Raw genomic sequence first — 13,729 nt, forward strand, 5'->3', positions numbered from 1 at the left:
AGTGAGGCATCACATTGTCATTGAAAAAATTAATGCAATGTCCTACTACAGCTTTCTCTGGGTGAGTCTTTTCAATAAAAGTTTGCATTTCTTCCCACATCTGACACCACTTCTTAATGGTTGCAGAAGGGACATTCTGTACTGCCTCATCCTCCTCCACTGCCTCATCCTCCTCCACTGGAGAAACATCCTCAGCTGGGTCTTCTTGCTGTTCCTTTTGAAGGGCTTGGAGTTCTTTGGTGGTCAGTTCTTCTTTGTGTTTTTCCACCAACTCCTCCACATCATTACCATCCAATTCCAAGCCCATTTGCCAGCCCAGAGTAACAATTTCCTCAACAATAGGCACATCACTTACAGGCTTAAACCCCTCAAAGTCGAGTTCTGTCACACATTCAGGCCACAATTTTCTCCAGCCAGAGATCAGGGTTCTTTGAGTCACTTCTTGCCAGGCTTTGTCAATGAGTTTTAAAGCACTACAAATGTTAAAATGGTGTTTCCAGAACTCTTTGAGGGTGAGTTTTGTGGCTTCAGTAACTTCAAAACATTTCCGGAAAAGTGCCCTTTCATAAAGTTTCTTAAAATTCGCTATGATTTTCTGGTTCATAGGCTGAATTAGAGGAGTGGTGTTAGGAGGAAGGAACTTTACTGTGAGAAAATTACTGTATCTGTGCAACAGTTCATCTTCCAAGCCTGGAGGATGAGCAGGAGCATTGTCGAGGAGAAGCAGGGCCTTGAGTGGCAAATGTTTCTCCTGCAGATATTTTTCTATGGCAGGGCACACCACTTCATTCACCACTCCGAGAAAAAAATCCTAGTCACCCCATGCCCTTTTATTAGCCTTCCACATCACACATATTTGAGTTTTCTGCACTTTATACTGTTTGAAAACCCTTGGATTTTCAGAATGATACACAAGCAAGGGTTTAATTTTCAAATCACCACTCTCATTTGAACACAGCACAAGCATAAACCTATCTTTCATAGGCTTGTGTCGAGGCAATGATTTTTCCTCCTTGGTACTATATGTCCTCTTAGGCAATCTTTTCCAGAACAGTCTTGTTTCATCACAATTAAAAACTTGTTGGATACACAACTCCTTGTTGTGTATCCAAATTAATAACAACTTTTCCACTTCCTCAAGTATTTGTGATCTTTTGTTTCGTGATTGTTCTTACGCCTTTTGCCACTATAGCACTCATAATGTCCTTTTTCTTGCTAAGTATGGTGCATATCGTTGATGTGGCTTTGTTGTACTGCCTACAAAGTTCAAAACACATGCGTACGATTTTCATGCTTCCGAATGATCTCTTGTTTTTCCTCTATTGTCATCCTCACATGCGCTTTCTTGCCTTGATCCTTACCACTGGCTTTCTTGGGACCCATGGTGAAATATATAATAACAACTTTTATGGTCAAATGGCCAAAAATCAAACAAAACACTGAAAATTCTGGTGAAGAATTCAGGCGGGATAGTCACTGGGCGCGAGGCACTGATAAACTGAGGGGCGATCACCGTACCACTACGCGCTAGGTCGGCCTGTACGCGTATCAACACCCTCGCCTTCCGTGGCAACCCTCGTATTCCAATCCAAATTTTCCGAGCAAATCCTGCTCGCATTCCGAAGAACTCGTTTACAGTGACACTTGTATTCCGAGGTACCACTGTACTGTACTTTATTCCAACTGTTTCTATTTAGATATCTTACATGGTTAATGTTATTTGAATATATTCAGAGAAATCGTTATTTATATACACATCATAATTACTTATTTTTTATTTTCAGATACTGGGATGCGAGTTGGGAAAGCCTTCCAAGCAGAAATCCCATCTATACTACCTCCCCATGGTGAGTTTTCTGAAATATATTGACTCCATCTAGACATTTTGCTCGATCTCATTCAACAAAATAGTGTACAGTAATATAATTATCCTACACATACATGATTACTTGTAATTAAAACCAGTCTGTAAGGTATCAGTATTGACGTATCGCCTAATGTTGAGTGTCGTGTAAAAATTAAGTATTTAATATAATGAAATGGCTTTTCTGGTAGGCCCTGGTGATTCCATGAGCTTAGCTGTTACCAGCATGCCTTAGCTCAACACACTAGGGAAATTAGACATCCCTAGCCTCTATGCTGCTATGGGCTTAATGGCCTTCAATACTGCTGTGCTCAAGAAATAAAAAATTCGAATTTTTTGTTTTGTTTTATAAAAGTGTTTGTTTGTGTTCCCTGACCACAGGAAAAAATAACAAAAAGTCATAGGTAACACATTTTGGCCGCAATAGGCCGAGGAAGTCTGGCAAAATGTAGGCGTTGACAGAGCAAGCGTCGGAGGCGGTCAGCTCCACCAGAGATGTCAGACGGGAGTTGCCACAAATATATTACTATCTAATTATTTCAATGTCTCTGACTGATTTTTTCTTAGTTTTTTTGCAGTAATATTATTCAATAGTGTGTAGTGTGATATATAATAAAATGTGTGAATGATCGCTATACTCAAAAGTACAGTATGGTGTGCATATTAGTGATTCAATTATTATGTTCATAAAATAATAAGCAAATAGTTGTACTGTTGTTATGCTATATATACAGGTTATATATAAGTCTCTGCATGTTTTGTTCATCATAATGAACCGCTAAGTTGGTATGGCAAGTCAAAACAATAAGGAGTGGTCACTTTTCTCGGATTTTTTTATATCCAGCCTCAGAACTGGGATGGGGATCGCCGGTGCGAGGGGTCTGGGGCTCCCCCTTCCCCCTCCCGGGTAGGGGGGGAGCTGCGCAAACAAAATAATAACGAGTGGTCACCACATACTAGTCAACAAATGCCACCCCCTTCCCTCCCTCACCACCTCATTTGCCAACATTCCTCCCACCATATTGTTGTTGCTTTTATTCACTATATACTGACATTATATATAAGTATTTATATGTTTTGTTCATAACTGTACAACTAAGCTGGTATGATGAGTTCAGACAATAACTGAGGTCACCACACAGTCAGCTGATGCTCCCTTCCTCTCTCCCAGACACACTAACATTCCTTCTCCAACCATACTGTTTGTGGTGTTATTACACTATATACACACATTATATATAAGTATCTACATATTTTATTCACTATAATTGTACAACTAAGTTGGAATGGTGCCCAAAGAGCATAGTGGCCACCTTACACAGCCTGTCAAGTCTTGCAGACCTTGCCACCTCCCTCACCAAAATGGCTCCTCTCAACGTACTCTTTTTGCTGTTATTACACTAATACACACATTATATATAAGTATCTACATATGTGTTCACCATAGCGAACCACTAAGTAGGTATGGTAAGTCTAGACAATAAAAGGTGGCCACACAGAGTCGGCAGACCATGCTACCTAGCTACCTCCCTCACCAAGATTACTCCTTCCAACATACTATGCACAGTGCTAATTATCACCACAATCCTGCTAATATCAGAATCCTGGTCATTTTTATCAGTCGGGGTCTTCTGTAATACTATTATCACTAAATAATAGCAGTTGCATATATATATTTTGACATGTTTAGGCGATGCTGTGGTCACAAGCTGAACAGCAGTGCTACCTTGAGGTTACCTTGAGGTGCTTCCGGGGCTTAGCATCCCCGCGGCCCAGTCATCGACCAGGCCTCCTGGTTGCTGGACTGATCAACCAGGTTGTTGGACGCGGCTGCTCGCAGCCTGACGTATGAGTCACAGCCTGGTTGATCAGGTATTCTTTGGAGTTGTTTGTCAAGTTCTCTCTTGAACATTGTGAGGGGTCGTCCAGTTATGCCCCTTATGTGTAGTGGAAGCATGTTGAACAGTCTCGGGCCTCTGATGTTGATAGAGTTCTCTCTCAGAGTACCTGTTGCACCTCTGCTTTTCAACGGGGGTATTCTGTACATCCTGCCATGTCTTCTGGTCTCATGTGATGTTATTTCTGTGTGCAGGTTTGGGGCCAGCCCCTCAATTATTTTCCACGTATAGATTATTATGTATCTCTCCCACCTGCGCTCAAGGGAATACAGATTTAGGCTCTTTAGTCGGTCCCAGTAGTTTAGATGTTTTACCGAGTGGATTCTAGCAGTAAAGGATCTCTGCACGCTCTCCAGGTCAGCAATTTCTCCAGCTTTTTCTTTCAATTTCTCCAGCACTCCAGCCAGGAGGAGCCAGACCAGCTCCTCCAGAACTCCAGAGTTCTAGGGAGCCGGTCGGCCGAGCGGACAGTATGCTGGACTTGTGATCCTGGGTTCGATCCCAGGCGCCGGCGAGAAACAATGGGCAGAGTTTCTTTCACCCTATGCCCCTGTTACCTAGCAGTAAAATAGGTACCTGGGTGTTAGTCAGCTGTCACGGGCTGCTTCCTGTGGGTGGAGGCCTAGTCGAGGACCGGGCCGCGGAGACACTAAAAAGCCCCGAAATCATCTCAAGATAACCTCAAGATAAGCTTTGAAAGGGGCTGTCATTGTGCAGCATTACTCCACTCTAGAGAGCACAAGCGTTTTGAAAAGTATCATCATCGGTACAGCATCTCTAGTGTGAAAAGTTCTTGTTATCCAACCTGTCATTTTTCTTGCAGTTGTGACAGCTACTTTATTGTGTTCTTTAAAGGTAAGGTCTTCTGCCGTGCTGTTAGCTTATGCTGTCTGCGCCAGCCTTGGTGGCTCACTCAGTACTGAGGCTCTCACACCCAAGAATGTTGCCCACAATTTTTTTCTGGGGGGAGCCCCTACGGCTCCCTGGAGCTTTCCAGGCTGATAAGGATAGTCCTAACTTTTGGCATCAGTTGATGTGGGTGGAGTTCTAGGGCAACCGGCGACCACGAGCCAGAACCTGGCCCCCTCGGAGAGGCACGAGTAGCAATGGCCCATAGAATGCATATATGATTTTGGAGCATTCTATATCTGCCATTGACCGGGACAGGCACCCAGAAAGGAAGGCGCCAAAAAACAAACCCCTATTCTGGTTAAAAACGACGAAAATAGACAAACGAGTGGACAGAACTCCCCAATTGAAAACAAGCAAACAATCATGCTGTGACATGAGCCGTGCCGCAAGTATGCGCAGATTCCCCCCTCCCCGGGAGGAGGAAGGGGAAGCCCCAGACCCCCACGCCAGCGGGCCACCCTGCAGTTCCTCGGCTGATGGGATACGGCTTGGTCGTTGTGGCTCCAGCTCCAGATTCTTGTTGCACAGCACTGAACCCAGTGCTGTGCCTGAGTGTGCGAGCTGGGAGTAATCTTCACAGGTACTCGGGCTGCATGTGCTTAGGGTCATCTTTCCTGAGTGCCCTGTAAGTACCGCCTTAGAGGCTTGGGGTTACCTTCCACAAGTCACCTTGGGTCTACCTCTGTTGGTCTTATGCTGCATGGCGATTGACCATCCTGAGTGTTTTGGGGGGTTTCCTCCCTAGTTTGCTTTGGGGTAGGTGGTAGTTTTTGCACTGGTAGGGCTGTGGGATACTGCTTTGCTAGTTTGCACCTATAACAGCGGCCGGCTCTGTTCCCTCCGTGTGCACTGTCCTCTTGTATAGTTTTTTTTTTGTTTTTGCTTGGTGGAGGGGGGGGGGGGTTCTCCCTTGGTGTTCCTTACCCCTTTATATTAGGGTTGTTTGTGTTTGGTGGTTCCCCCTGCTTCGTCCTCGTGAGTGGACACGTCCCGGGAGTGCAGCATTACCAGTGTTGATTGGTAGCTTGGGCGCCGGTTAGCAGTACACCTTGCCTGAGTTCACCCTTAGCAGACCCAGTCTAGGGGCTCTGGGAAACCCCACGGGGCACTCGGGTTCGATGGATGTGACTCGATGATTTGGTTTGGTTCCATGTTCCTGTGGGTCCTTCAATTCCCTCCTTCCGGAGGTTTTCGGCTTCCCGCGTCTCTCCGGTTGAGGTGCGGGCGGCTATTGCAGCTTACCTCCTGCGCGACCCGGAGTATGCCACTATAATTGATCCGTCTTCCTTCAGGTTTGCGTCTTCGTCTCCATACTGTACTGGGTTTGTTACGAGATTCCAGAGTCATCCTGGCTTGCGGGCTGCCCTCTGTTTTTGATGTATGCTTGGGACACCTTCTGTCGTACCTGCACGCTTGAGGGGCGTGAGACGTTGACTGTGGTTCAGGTTTCTCTGGGGGTGATTTTGCACACCTTCATGAGTGCCTTTTCGCTCCGGCTTTTCTGCGGGGATATTGGCGCAGTTCAGCTTCATGTGCAGGTTCTTTCCCTGTCGGCTGTGCTTGTGGCTGAGGACTTGTGCGCTCGAGACTCGTTGGCTTCGGTCCTGCATTTCTTACCCCTCCTTGAGCTGTCTTCCGACTGGCTTACGGAGGATGTAAAGGCGCTTGGGGCCGTTCCTGGTCTCCGTCATGAGGCAAATACGGTGTTTGCAGCCATAACGGAAACTTACACAAAGGACTATCATGATGGTGAAACATGGATCTCAGAGTACAATCTTTTCAGATGTGACAGGAAACACAGACTACAGAGTGGGGTCAGCCTGTACATCAAGGATACACTCATCTGCACTTAGCTGCTAAACACCACAAACTTTATGGTGGAAGTACAGTACTGATAATCAAATTAGAGATCCTAAATGTAGTTATTGTCCTTGTACAGTATATAAGTCACCGGAGGCAAACCCTTAGCAGTTTAACGACCAACTAATGAAAATAGAACACTGCTTGGAAAACCTCACACATTCAGCCCCAAACATCATCCTGCTTGGGTACTTCAACCTACAGCACCTGAAATGGAAGCACCTGGCTAATACAGTAATATCAGAAAGAATACCAGGAAGTAGCCTAAATGAACAGGCACCAAATGACCTGCTACGGATGTGTGACAGGTTTGCCTTAAACCAGCAAAGTAGTAGAACCAACTAGGAAGGAGAACATGCTGGACCTCATTTTCACCAATAATGTTGAATTGATCAGGAACATAATGATTACAAATACCTGTTACTCAGATCACAACTTAATTGAAGTTCTGACGCATAGGGATTGTGAAGAAGCCATAAACAGTATGTCTATGCACTCGGCTACCAGGCCCGGATTCTTGGAACTCCATATTCATCAAGAACTGTAAAAAAAACACTATCGCAGGCCCTTCACATTCTTTGGAGACAGCCTAGATACTGGCATTTTACAAAAATGCCAGTATCAAATGAGGCAAAAAATTACAGACCGATAGCACTAACATCGCACATCATAAAAATCTTTGAGAGAGTGCTAAGAAGTAAGATCACAAAATACATGGAATCACAGCATCTCAATAACCACCGGACAACATGGTTTCAGAACAGTGCACTCTTGCCTGTCACAGTTGCCGGACCACTATGACATGGCATTAGACGCCATGGAAGACAAACAAAACGCTGATGTAATTTACACAGATTTCACAAAAGCCTTTGACAAATGTGACCATGGTGTTATTGCACATAAAATGCATTCAAAAGGAATTAGGGGAAAAATAGGCAGATAAATCTGCAATTTCTTAACTAACAGAATCCAATGTGTAATAGTCAACAAAATATAATCCAGTTCATAAACTGTGAAGAGCTCAGTCCCCCAGGGTACTGTGCTTGCTCCAGTACTTTTTCTCATCCTCATATCGGACATAGAGGACGCAATCTATAGCACTGTATCATCCATTGCAGATGACAATAGGATTTTCATGAGAGTAGGCAACATAGAGGACACGGCAAACCTCCAATCAGATGTAAATCAGGTCTTTCTATGGGCTACAGAAAATAATATGGTGTTTAACAAAGATAAGTTCCAGCTCATGCGCTACAGAAAAAATGAAAATTTATAAACGGAAACCACATACAAAACTTGGGCAAATCATAACAGAACGAAAAGGCAATGTAAAGGATCTGGGTGTACTCATGTTGGAAGACCTTACCTCTAAAGAACACAATAAAGTAGCAGTCACAACTTCAAGAAAAATGACAGGTTGGATAAAAAGGACCTTTCACACTAGAGATGCTATACCGATGATGATACTTTTTAAAATGCTAGTGCTCTCTAGAGTGGAGTACTGCAGCACAATGACAGCCTCTTTCAAAGCTGGAGAAATTGCCGACCTGGAGAGCATGCAGAGATCCTTTACTGCTAGAATCCACTCGGTAAAACATTTAAACTACTGGGACCGGCTAAAGAGTCTAAATCTGTATTCCCTTAAGCGCAGGTGGGAGAGATACATAATAATTTATACATGGAAAATACTAGAGGGGCTGGTCCCAAACCTGCACACAGAAATAACATCACATGTGACCAGAAGGCATGGCAGGATGTGCAGAATACCCCCGTTGAAAAGCAGAGGTGCAACAGTTACTCTGAGGGAGAACTCTATCAACATTAGAGGCCTGAGACTGTTTAACACACTTCCACTACACATAAAGGGCATAACTGGCCAACCCCTCGCAGTGTTCAAGAGAGAACTTGACAAACGCCTCCATAAATGAAAAATACAAAACAAATGGAACACATTTAACACAAAGAAAGATTGTCATAATGGAGCAGCCTACCTGACAAACACTGAATGAACCATTATGGCATTTGTCCGTTTCCCAAATTGTTTCAACTGTTTTTTTTTTTTCATTTTTTATTTAACCCTCAAACCGCTAGGGGCCCAAATGGAATTCACACCCACAGGCACAACAAAAAAAAAAATTCCAAAAAATTCTTTCGTCTTATAGAAGTGTTCATTTTTGTTCCCTGATCACGGAAAAAATAACAAAAAAATCGTAGGTGGCATATTTTAGCCGCAATAGGGTAGGGAAGTGTGGCAAAAAAGGGGCGTTGGCAGAGCCTTCGCCAGATGAGGTCTACTCCGCCCGAGCTGTCAGACGGCAGTTGCCACAAATATATTATTACCTAATTATTTCAATGTCTCTGATTGATTTTTTCTTAGTTTTTTTGCAGTAATATTATTCCATACAGTGAATTGTGGTATATTTATATTATAAAATGTGTGAACCATCGCTGTACTCAAAATTATGGTGTGCATATTAGTGATTCAATTATTATGTTCATAAAACAATAAACAAATAGTTTTGCTGTTGTTACACTATATACACAGGTTATATATAAGTATTTGCATGTTTTGTACACCATAACAAACTACTAAGATGGTCTTGTGAGTCAAAAAGCAACGAGGAGTGACCGCCAAACACCAGCGAGCCACTCACTGCCACTCCCTCCCTCAACACCACCTCACTCACCCTCATTCACCTCCTACAATACTCTTTTTGTATTTATTCACTATACACAGACGTTATATATACGTATTTACATGTTTTGTTCACCATAACTGTACATCTAAGCTTGTATGGTGAGTAAAGGCCACAAAGACTTAGCTACTCACACAGTCAGCTGATCGGCGGCCGCCCTCAAGGCCAGACGCACTAATATTTGTCCTTCAACAATATTGTTTGTGGTGTTATTACGCTATATACACATATTATATATAAGTATCTACCTGTTTTATTCACCATACCTGAACAAATAAGCTGGTATGGTGCCCAAAGACCATAGTGGCCATCAGTAAACACCATGCCAAGACGTGCAGACGACGCTCTTCCCTCACCAAAATGGCGGCTCCCAACCTGCTCCTCTCGCTGTTATCACACTCTATACACACGTTATATATAAGTATCTACATTTGTGTTCACCATATCGAACCACTAAGCTGGTATGGTGAGTGCAGTCAATAAATGGTGGCCACACACAGTTAGAAGACGACGCCACAACCCTCCCTCGCACAGCCTTACGCCTCCCTCCATGGAGCACAGCGCTAAATATCACCACAATCCTGCTATTATCAGAATCCTGGTCAGTTTTATCACAGTCAGGGGGCTTCAGTAATACTATCACTGCTAAATAATAGCAGTATCATATATATTATGGTATTTGTAGGCGATGCTGTGGTCACAAGCTGAACAGCGGTGCTGTGAGCTCGTGCTGCATGCGCCAGCCTTGGTGGCTTGCTCAATACTGACGCTGTAACACCCAAGAATGTTGGCCTAGATTTTTTTTCTAGGTGGCATCTTGCAACTATCGGTCGTGGCTGTACTATAGCTGCCCCTATCCCAGGCGGGGAGTTTAAATTATAGTGCTAGACACGAAATCATATATAAATGATGTGCGCGGTTTCGGTTTTGTCACTGATATCAGTTATATATGATATGCGCGGTTTGAGGGTTAAAAAACATGGAACCACCTACCTGCCGAACACCGAACAAACATTTTTGACATTTGTTCTGTTTTTCAAAATTCTTAATTATTTTTAGTTTTTTTTATTTAACAAGCATGGAGAAGCCTACCTGCCAAACACAGAACGAACCTTTTGCTATAAAACAAATGAAAAAAAATGAACAAATTTGAAGAAAGAAAAATGTCATAAGGGTTCAGTGTATGTAAGGTAGACTGCTCCATTATTTAAAACAATGAATATCATATTGATGTTTTTTGGTGGTAGAACGGATTAATTTGATTTTCACTATTGTCAATGAGGAAACCCCAGTTTTTTTTTTTTTTTTTTTGAGATATATACAAGAGTTGTTACATTCTTGTACAGCCACTAGTACGCATAGCGTTTCGGGCAGGTCCCTGGAATACGATTCCCTGCCGCGAAGAATCGTTAAATATGATAAATCATTAAATAAATATGTTAAATATAATAAATCGTTTTATATGACGTCCATTTACATTACGATCATGGTGCCGGAATGGATTCAATTCTTTATTCGAGGTTCCACTGTACAGTATAAGGAATGTTAAGTAACCTTAACCCTTAAATTGCGCATCACATCATATGACATGTTGGAGTACTATGCAAGATTTAAACGGCCCGCGGATACACAGGGTTCACCTCGCCCTCAACAGGGCTCGTGTAAACAGACACCATTAGTTTTTTAAATCATGGACCACATTCCCGGGTGTGAGATCCTCAGTACTGAGTGAGCCACCAAGGCTGGCGCACGTAGCATGAGCTCACAGTACTGCTGTTCAGCTTGTGACCACAGCATCGCTTAAAAATGCTATAATATATATATATATATACATGCTATTATTTAGCGATAATAGTACAGTATTACAGATGACCCCTGACTGATAAAAATTCTGATAATAGGATTCTGGTAATAGCAAGATTGTGATAATTAGCACTGTAGTGGGAGGAGTAATCTTGGTGGGGAGGGAGGTAGCATTGTCTGCTGACTGTGTGTGACCACCTTTTACTGTCTGGACTCACTATACCAGCTTAGTTGTTTGCTATGGTGAACAAAACATGCAGATACTTATATATAACATCTGTCTATATTGTGAATAAAAGCAAAAATAGTATGGTGGGAGGAGAAGGGTGGGGAGTCAGGTGAGGTGAGGGAGGGAGCGAGTGATAGCCAGTGGTGGGCTGCCACTGGCTGCTACTGCCACTTAGCATACCAACTTAGTGGTTTGTTATGGTGAACACAAATGTAGATATAGTGGTACCTCAGAATATGAGCGCACCTGTTTACGAGTTTTTTGGATTACGAGCAGGATTTGGTCGGAAAATTTACATCGGAATACGAGCGTTGCCTTGGAATACGAGGGTGGTGTTACGCGTACAGGCAGACTAGCGCGTAGTGGCACGGCGATCGCGCCTCAGTTTACCAGGGCCTCGCGCCCAGTGACTATCCCGCCTGAATTCGTCTCAAGGATTTACAGTTTTTTGTTGGATTTTTGGCCGTTTGAGCATAAAAGTTGTTATTACTGTATATATATCTCGTCATGGGTCCCAAGAAAGCCAGTGGTAAGGTTCAACCTAAGAAAATAGTTGTGAGTAGAGGCAGTAGAGGATGTCCCTTCTTCATTAAGAAAATGTGTGAAGTATGGGAAGAACTACAAAGTTTTGTTGAAAAAACTCGCCCAGATATAACTGTAGCAGGCCGTTGCATTGACCTTTTAAATGACAATGTGATGTCTTACTACAGATAAGTCTTAAAATGTAGGGAAAAAGAAGTGTCTTTAGACAGATTCTTAGTAAGAAAAGCAAGCAATGAGCCACAAGCTGGTCCTAGTGGTATGCAGGCAAAACGTGGCAGTGTGTGCACACCAGAGAAGTCCTCACTGCCTGATGTTATAATGGAAGGGAACTCTCCTTCCAAACAGTAACACCTCTCCTCCTCCCCCCCCCCCCTCCCCCTCCCCTCCTCCTCCCCCTCCCCTCCTCCTCCCCCTCCTCCCCCTCCCCTCCTCCTCCCCCTCTCCTCCTCCTCCCCCTCCCCTCCTCCTCCCCCTCCCCCCCTCCTCCTCCTCCCCCCCCCCCTCCTCACCATCTTTCATACGCCTACAGCAGTCATCAGCAAGGGTAAGTAATAACTTGAACATAATTTTGTAGTGTAGATTTAGATGAATTAGGTATAAAATTTAGTTTGAAGTGAGGTTTTTGGGTAGTCAGGAACGGATTAATTCATTTCCCATTATTTCTTATGGGGAAATTAGCTTCGGTTTATGAGTTTCTGGATTACGATTTGTCTCCAGGAATGGATTAAACTCTTAAACCGAGGTACCCCTGTACTTATATATAACATGTATATATAGTGTAGTAACAGCAATAGGAGTGTGTGGGGAAGTAGCCATTTTGGTGAGGGAGGTGGCGACATCTGCATGATTTATGCTCGTGTAATATCTCGACTGTGCACCCCCCCCCCTACTACCACTGAAATAACCGTGCAATCTCCGCTCCTTATATGGTAATGAGGGATGCTCTACTGATCTACTGTAAGATGTTAACACTCGTGCCGTCATACGAGGATGTAAACCAGTAAACACAGAGAGACAGAGAAGAGAGAGAGGAGAGAGAGAGGGGAGGGAGGGAGGGCAGAGCGGACAGCACGCTGGACTTGTGATCCTGTGGTCCTGGGTTCGATCCCTGACACCGGCGAGAAACAATGGGCAGAGTTTCTTTCACCCTATGCCCCTGTTACCTAGCAGTAAAATAGGTACCTGGGTGTTAGTCAGCAGTCACGGGCTGCTTCCTGGGGGTGGAAGCTTGGTCGAGGACCGGGCTGCGGGGACACTAAAATGCCCCGAAATTATCTCAAGATAACAAGATAAGAGCGAGAATAAGAGCAAGGGAGGGAGAACGAGGGAGAGTGAGAAAGTCTTCTTAGTCACAGCCTTCATATGAGTTACCGAGTAACGCTGCCACCACCCTGAGTTACCGGACAGGGGGACCGGAGTGAGATTCGTAGGCCTTGCAGATGGTATAAACCTACAGGACAGGTGTAGGGGACAGTTGAATGGTACAAGGATCCTGGTCTGTTACTCGAATAATCCTGACCACTTGGGAATTATAGAGTACACAAGAATAAGGTGGGACACACCCAACACTAACACCTCAACAAGGGACTGATGGGGGGAGGAGTACTGAATAATTACGGACACTAGGCCACTAGGGCAAAAGGGGATGGTAGGCCCAATATCACTAAGACAAGGAACCATTAATACACATTTAACAACACGTGACAATATATGACTTTATTTTAAATAATTAAATAGACACTTCCCTATTATATTTCCTACCAGAGGCAAAGAGTACTGAATGAGGTGCTTTAGTTCAAGAGAGCCATACTTACTTGTATGGTGTACAACAGTTCTCCTAGAAATGATGTTCCCTCCTGAAGTCCACTCACACCATCCTACTGGGCTTCACCCACTCTAATGTCCTTGTTCCATGTCCTCCTCC

General features: G+C 43.8%; 1 protein-coding gene across 6 annotated transcripts in view; it reads left to right on the top strand.

The window, feature by feature from the left end:
• Positions 1–13,729, top strand: part of LOC123762743 (REST corepressor 1) — a 177,230-nt gene that overhangs the window by 4,223 nt on the left and 159,278 nt on the right. For all 6 annotated transcript variants that reach the window (XM_045749492.2, XM_045749496.2, XM_045749493.2 and 3 more), the window contains exon 2: positions 1,785–1,847. In XM_045749492.2, the coding sequence (XP_045605448.1) occupies positions 1,785–1,847 (63 nt within the window). The remainder of the gene's footprint in view (positions 1–1,784; positions 1,848–13,729) is intronic.

Source organism: Procambarus clarkii, chromosome 27, assembly GCF_040958095.1.
Source record: "Procambarus clarkii isolate CNS0578487 chromosome 27, FALCON_Pclarkii_2.0, whole genome shotgun sequence".
Taxonomy (NCBI): domain Eukaryota; kingdom Metazoa; phylum Arthropoda; class Malacostraca; order Decapoda; family Cambaridae; genus Procambarus; species Procambarus clarkii.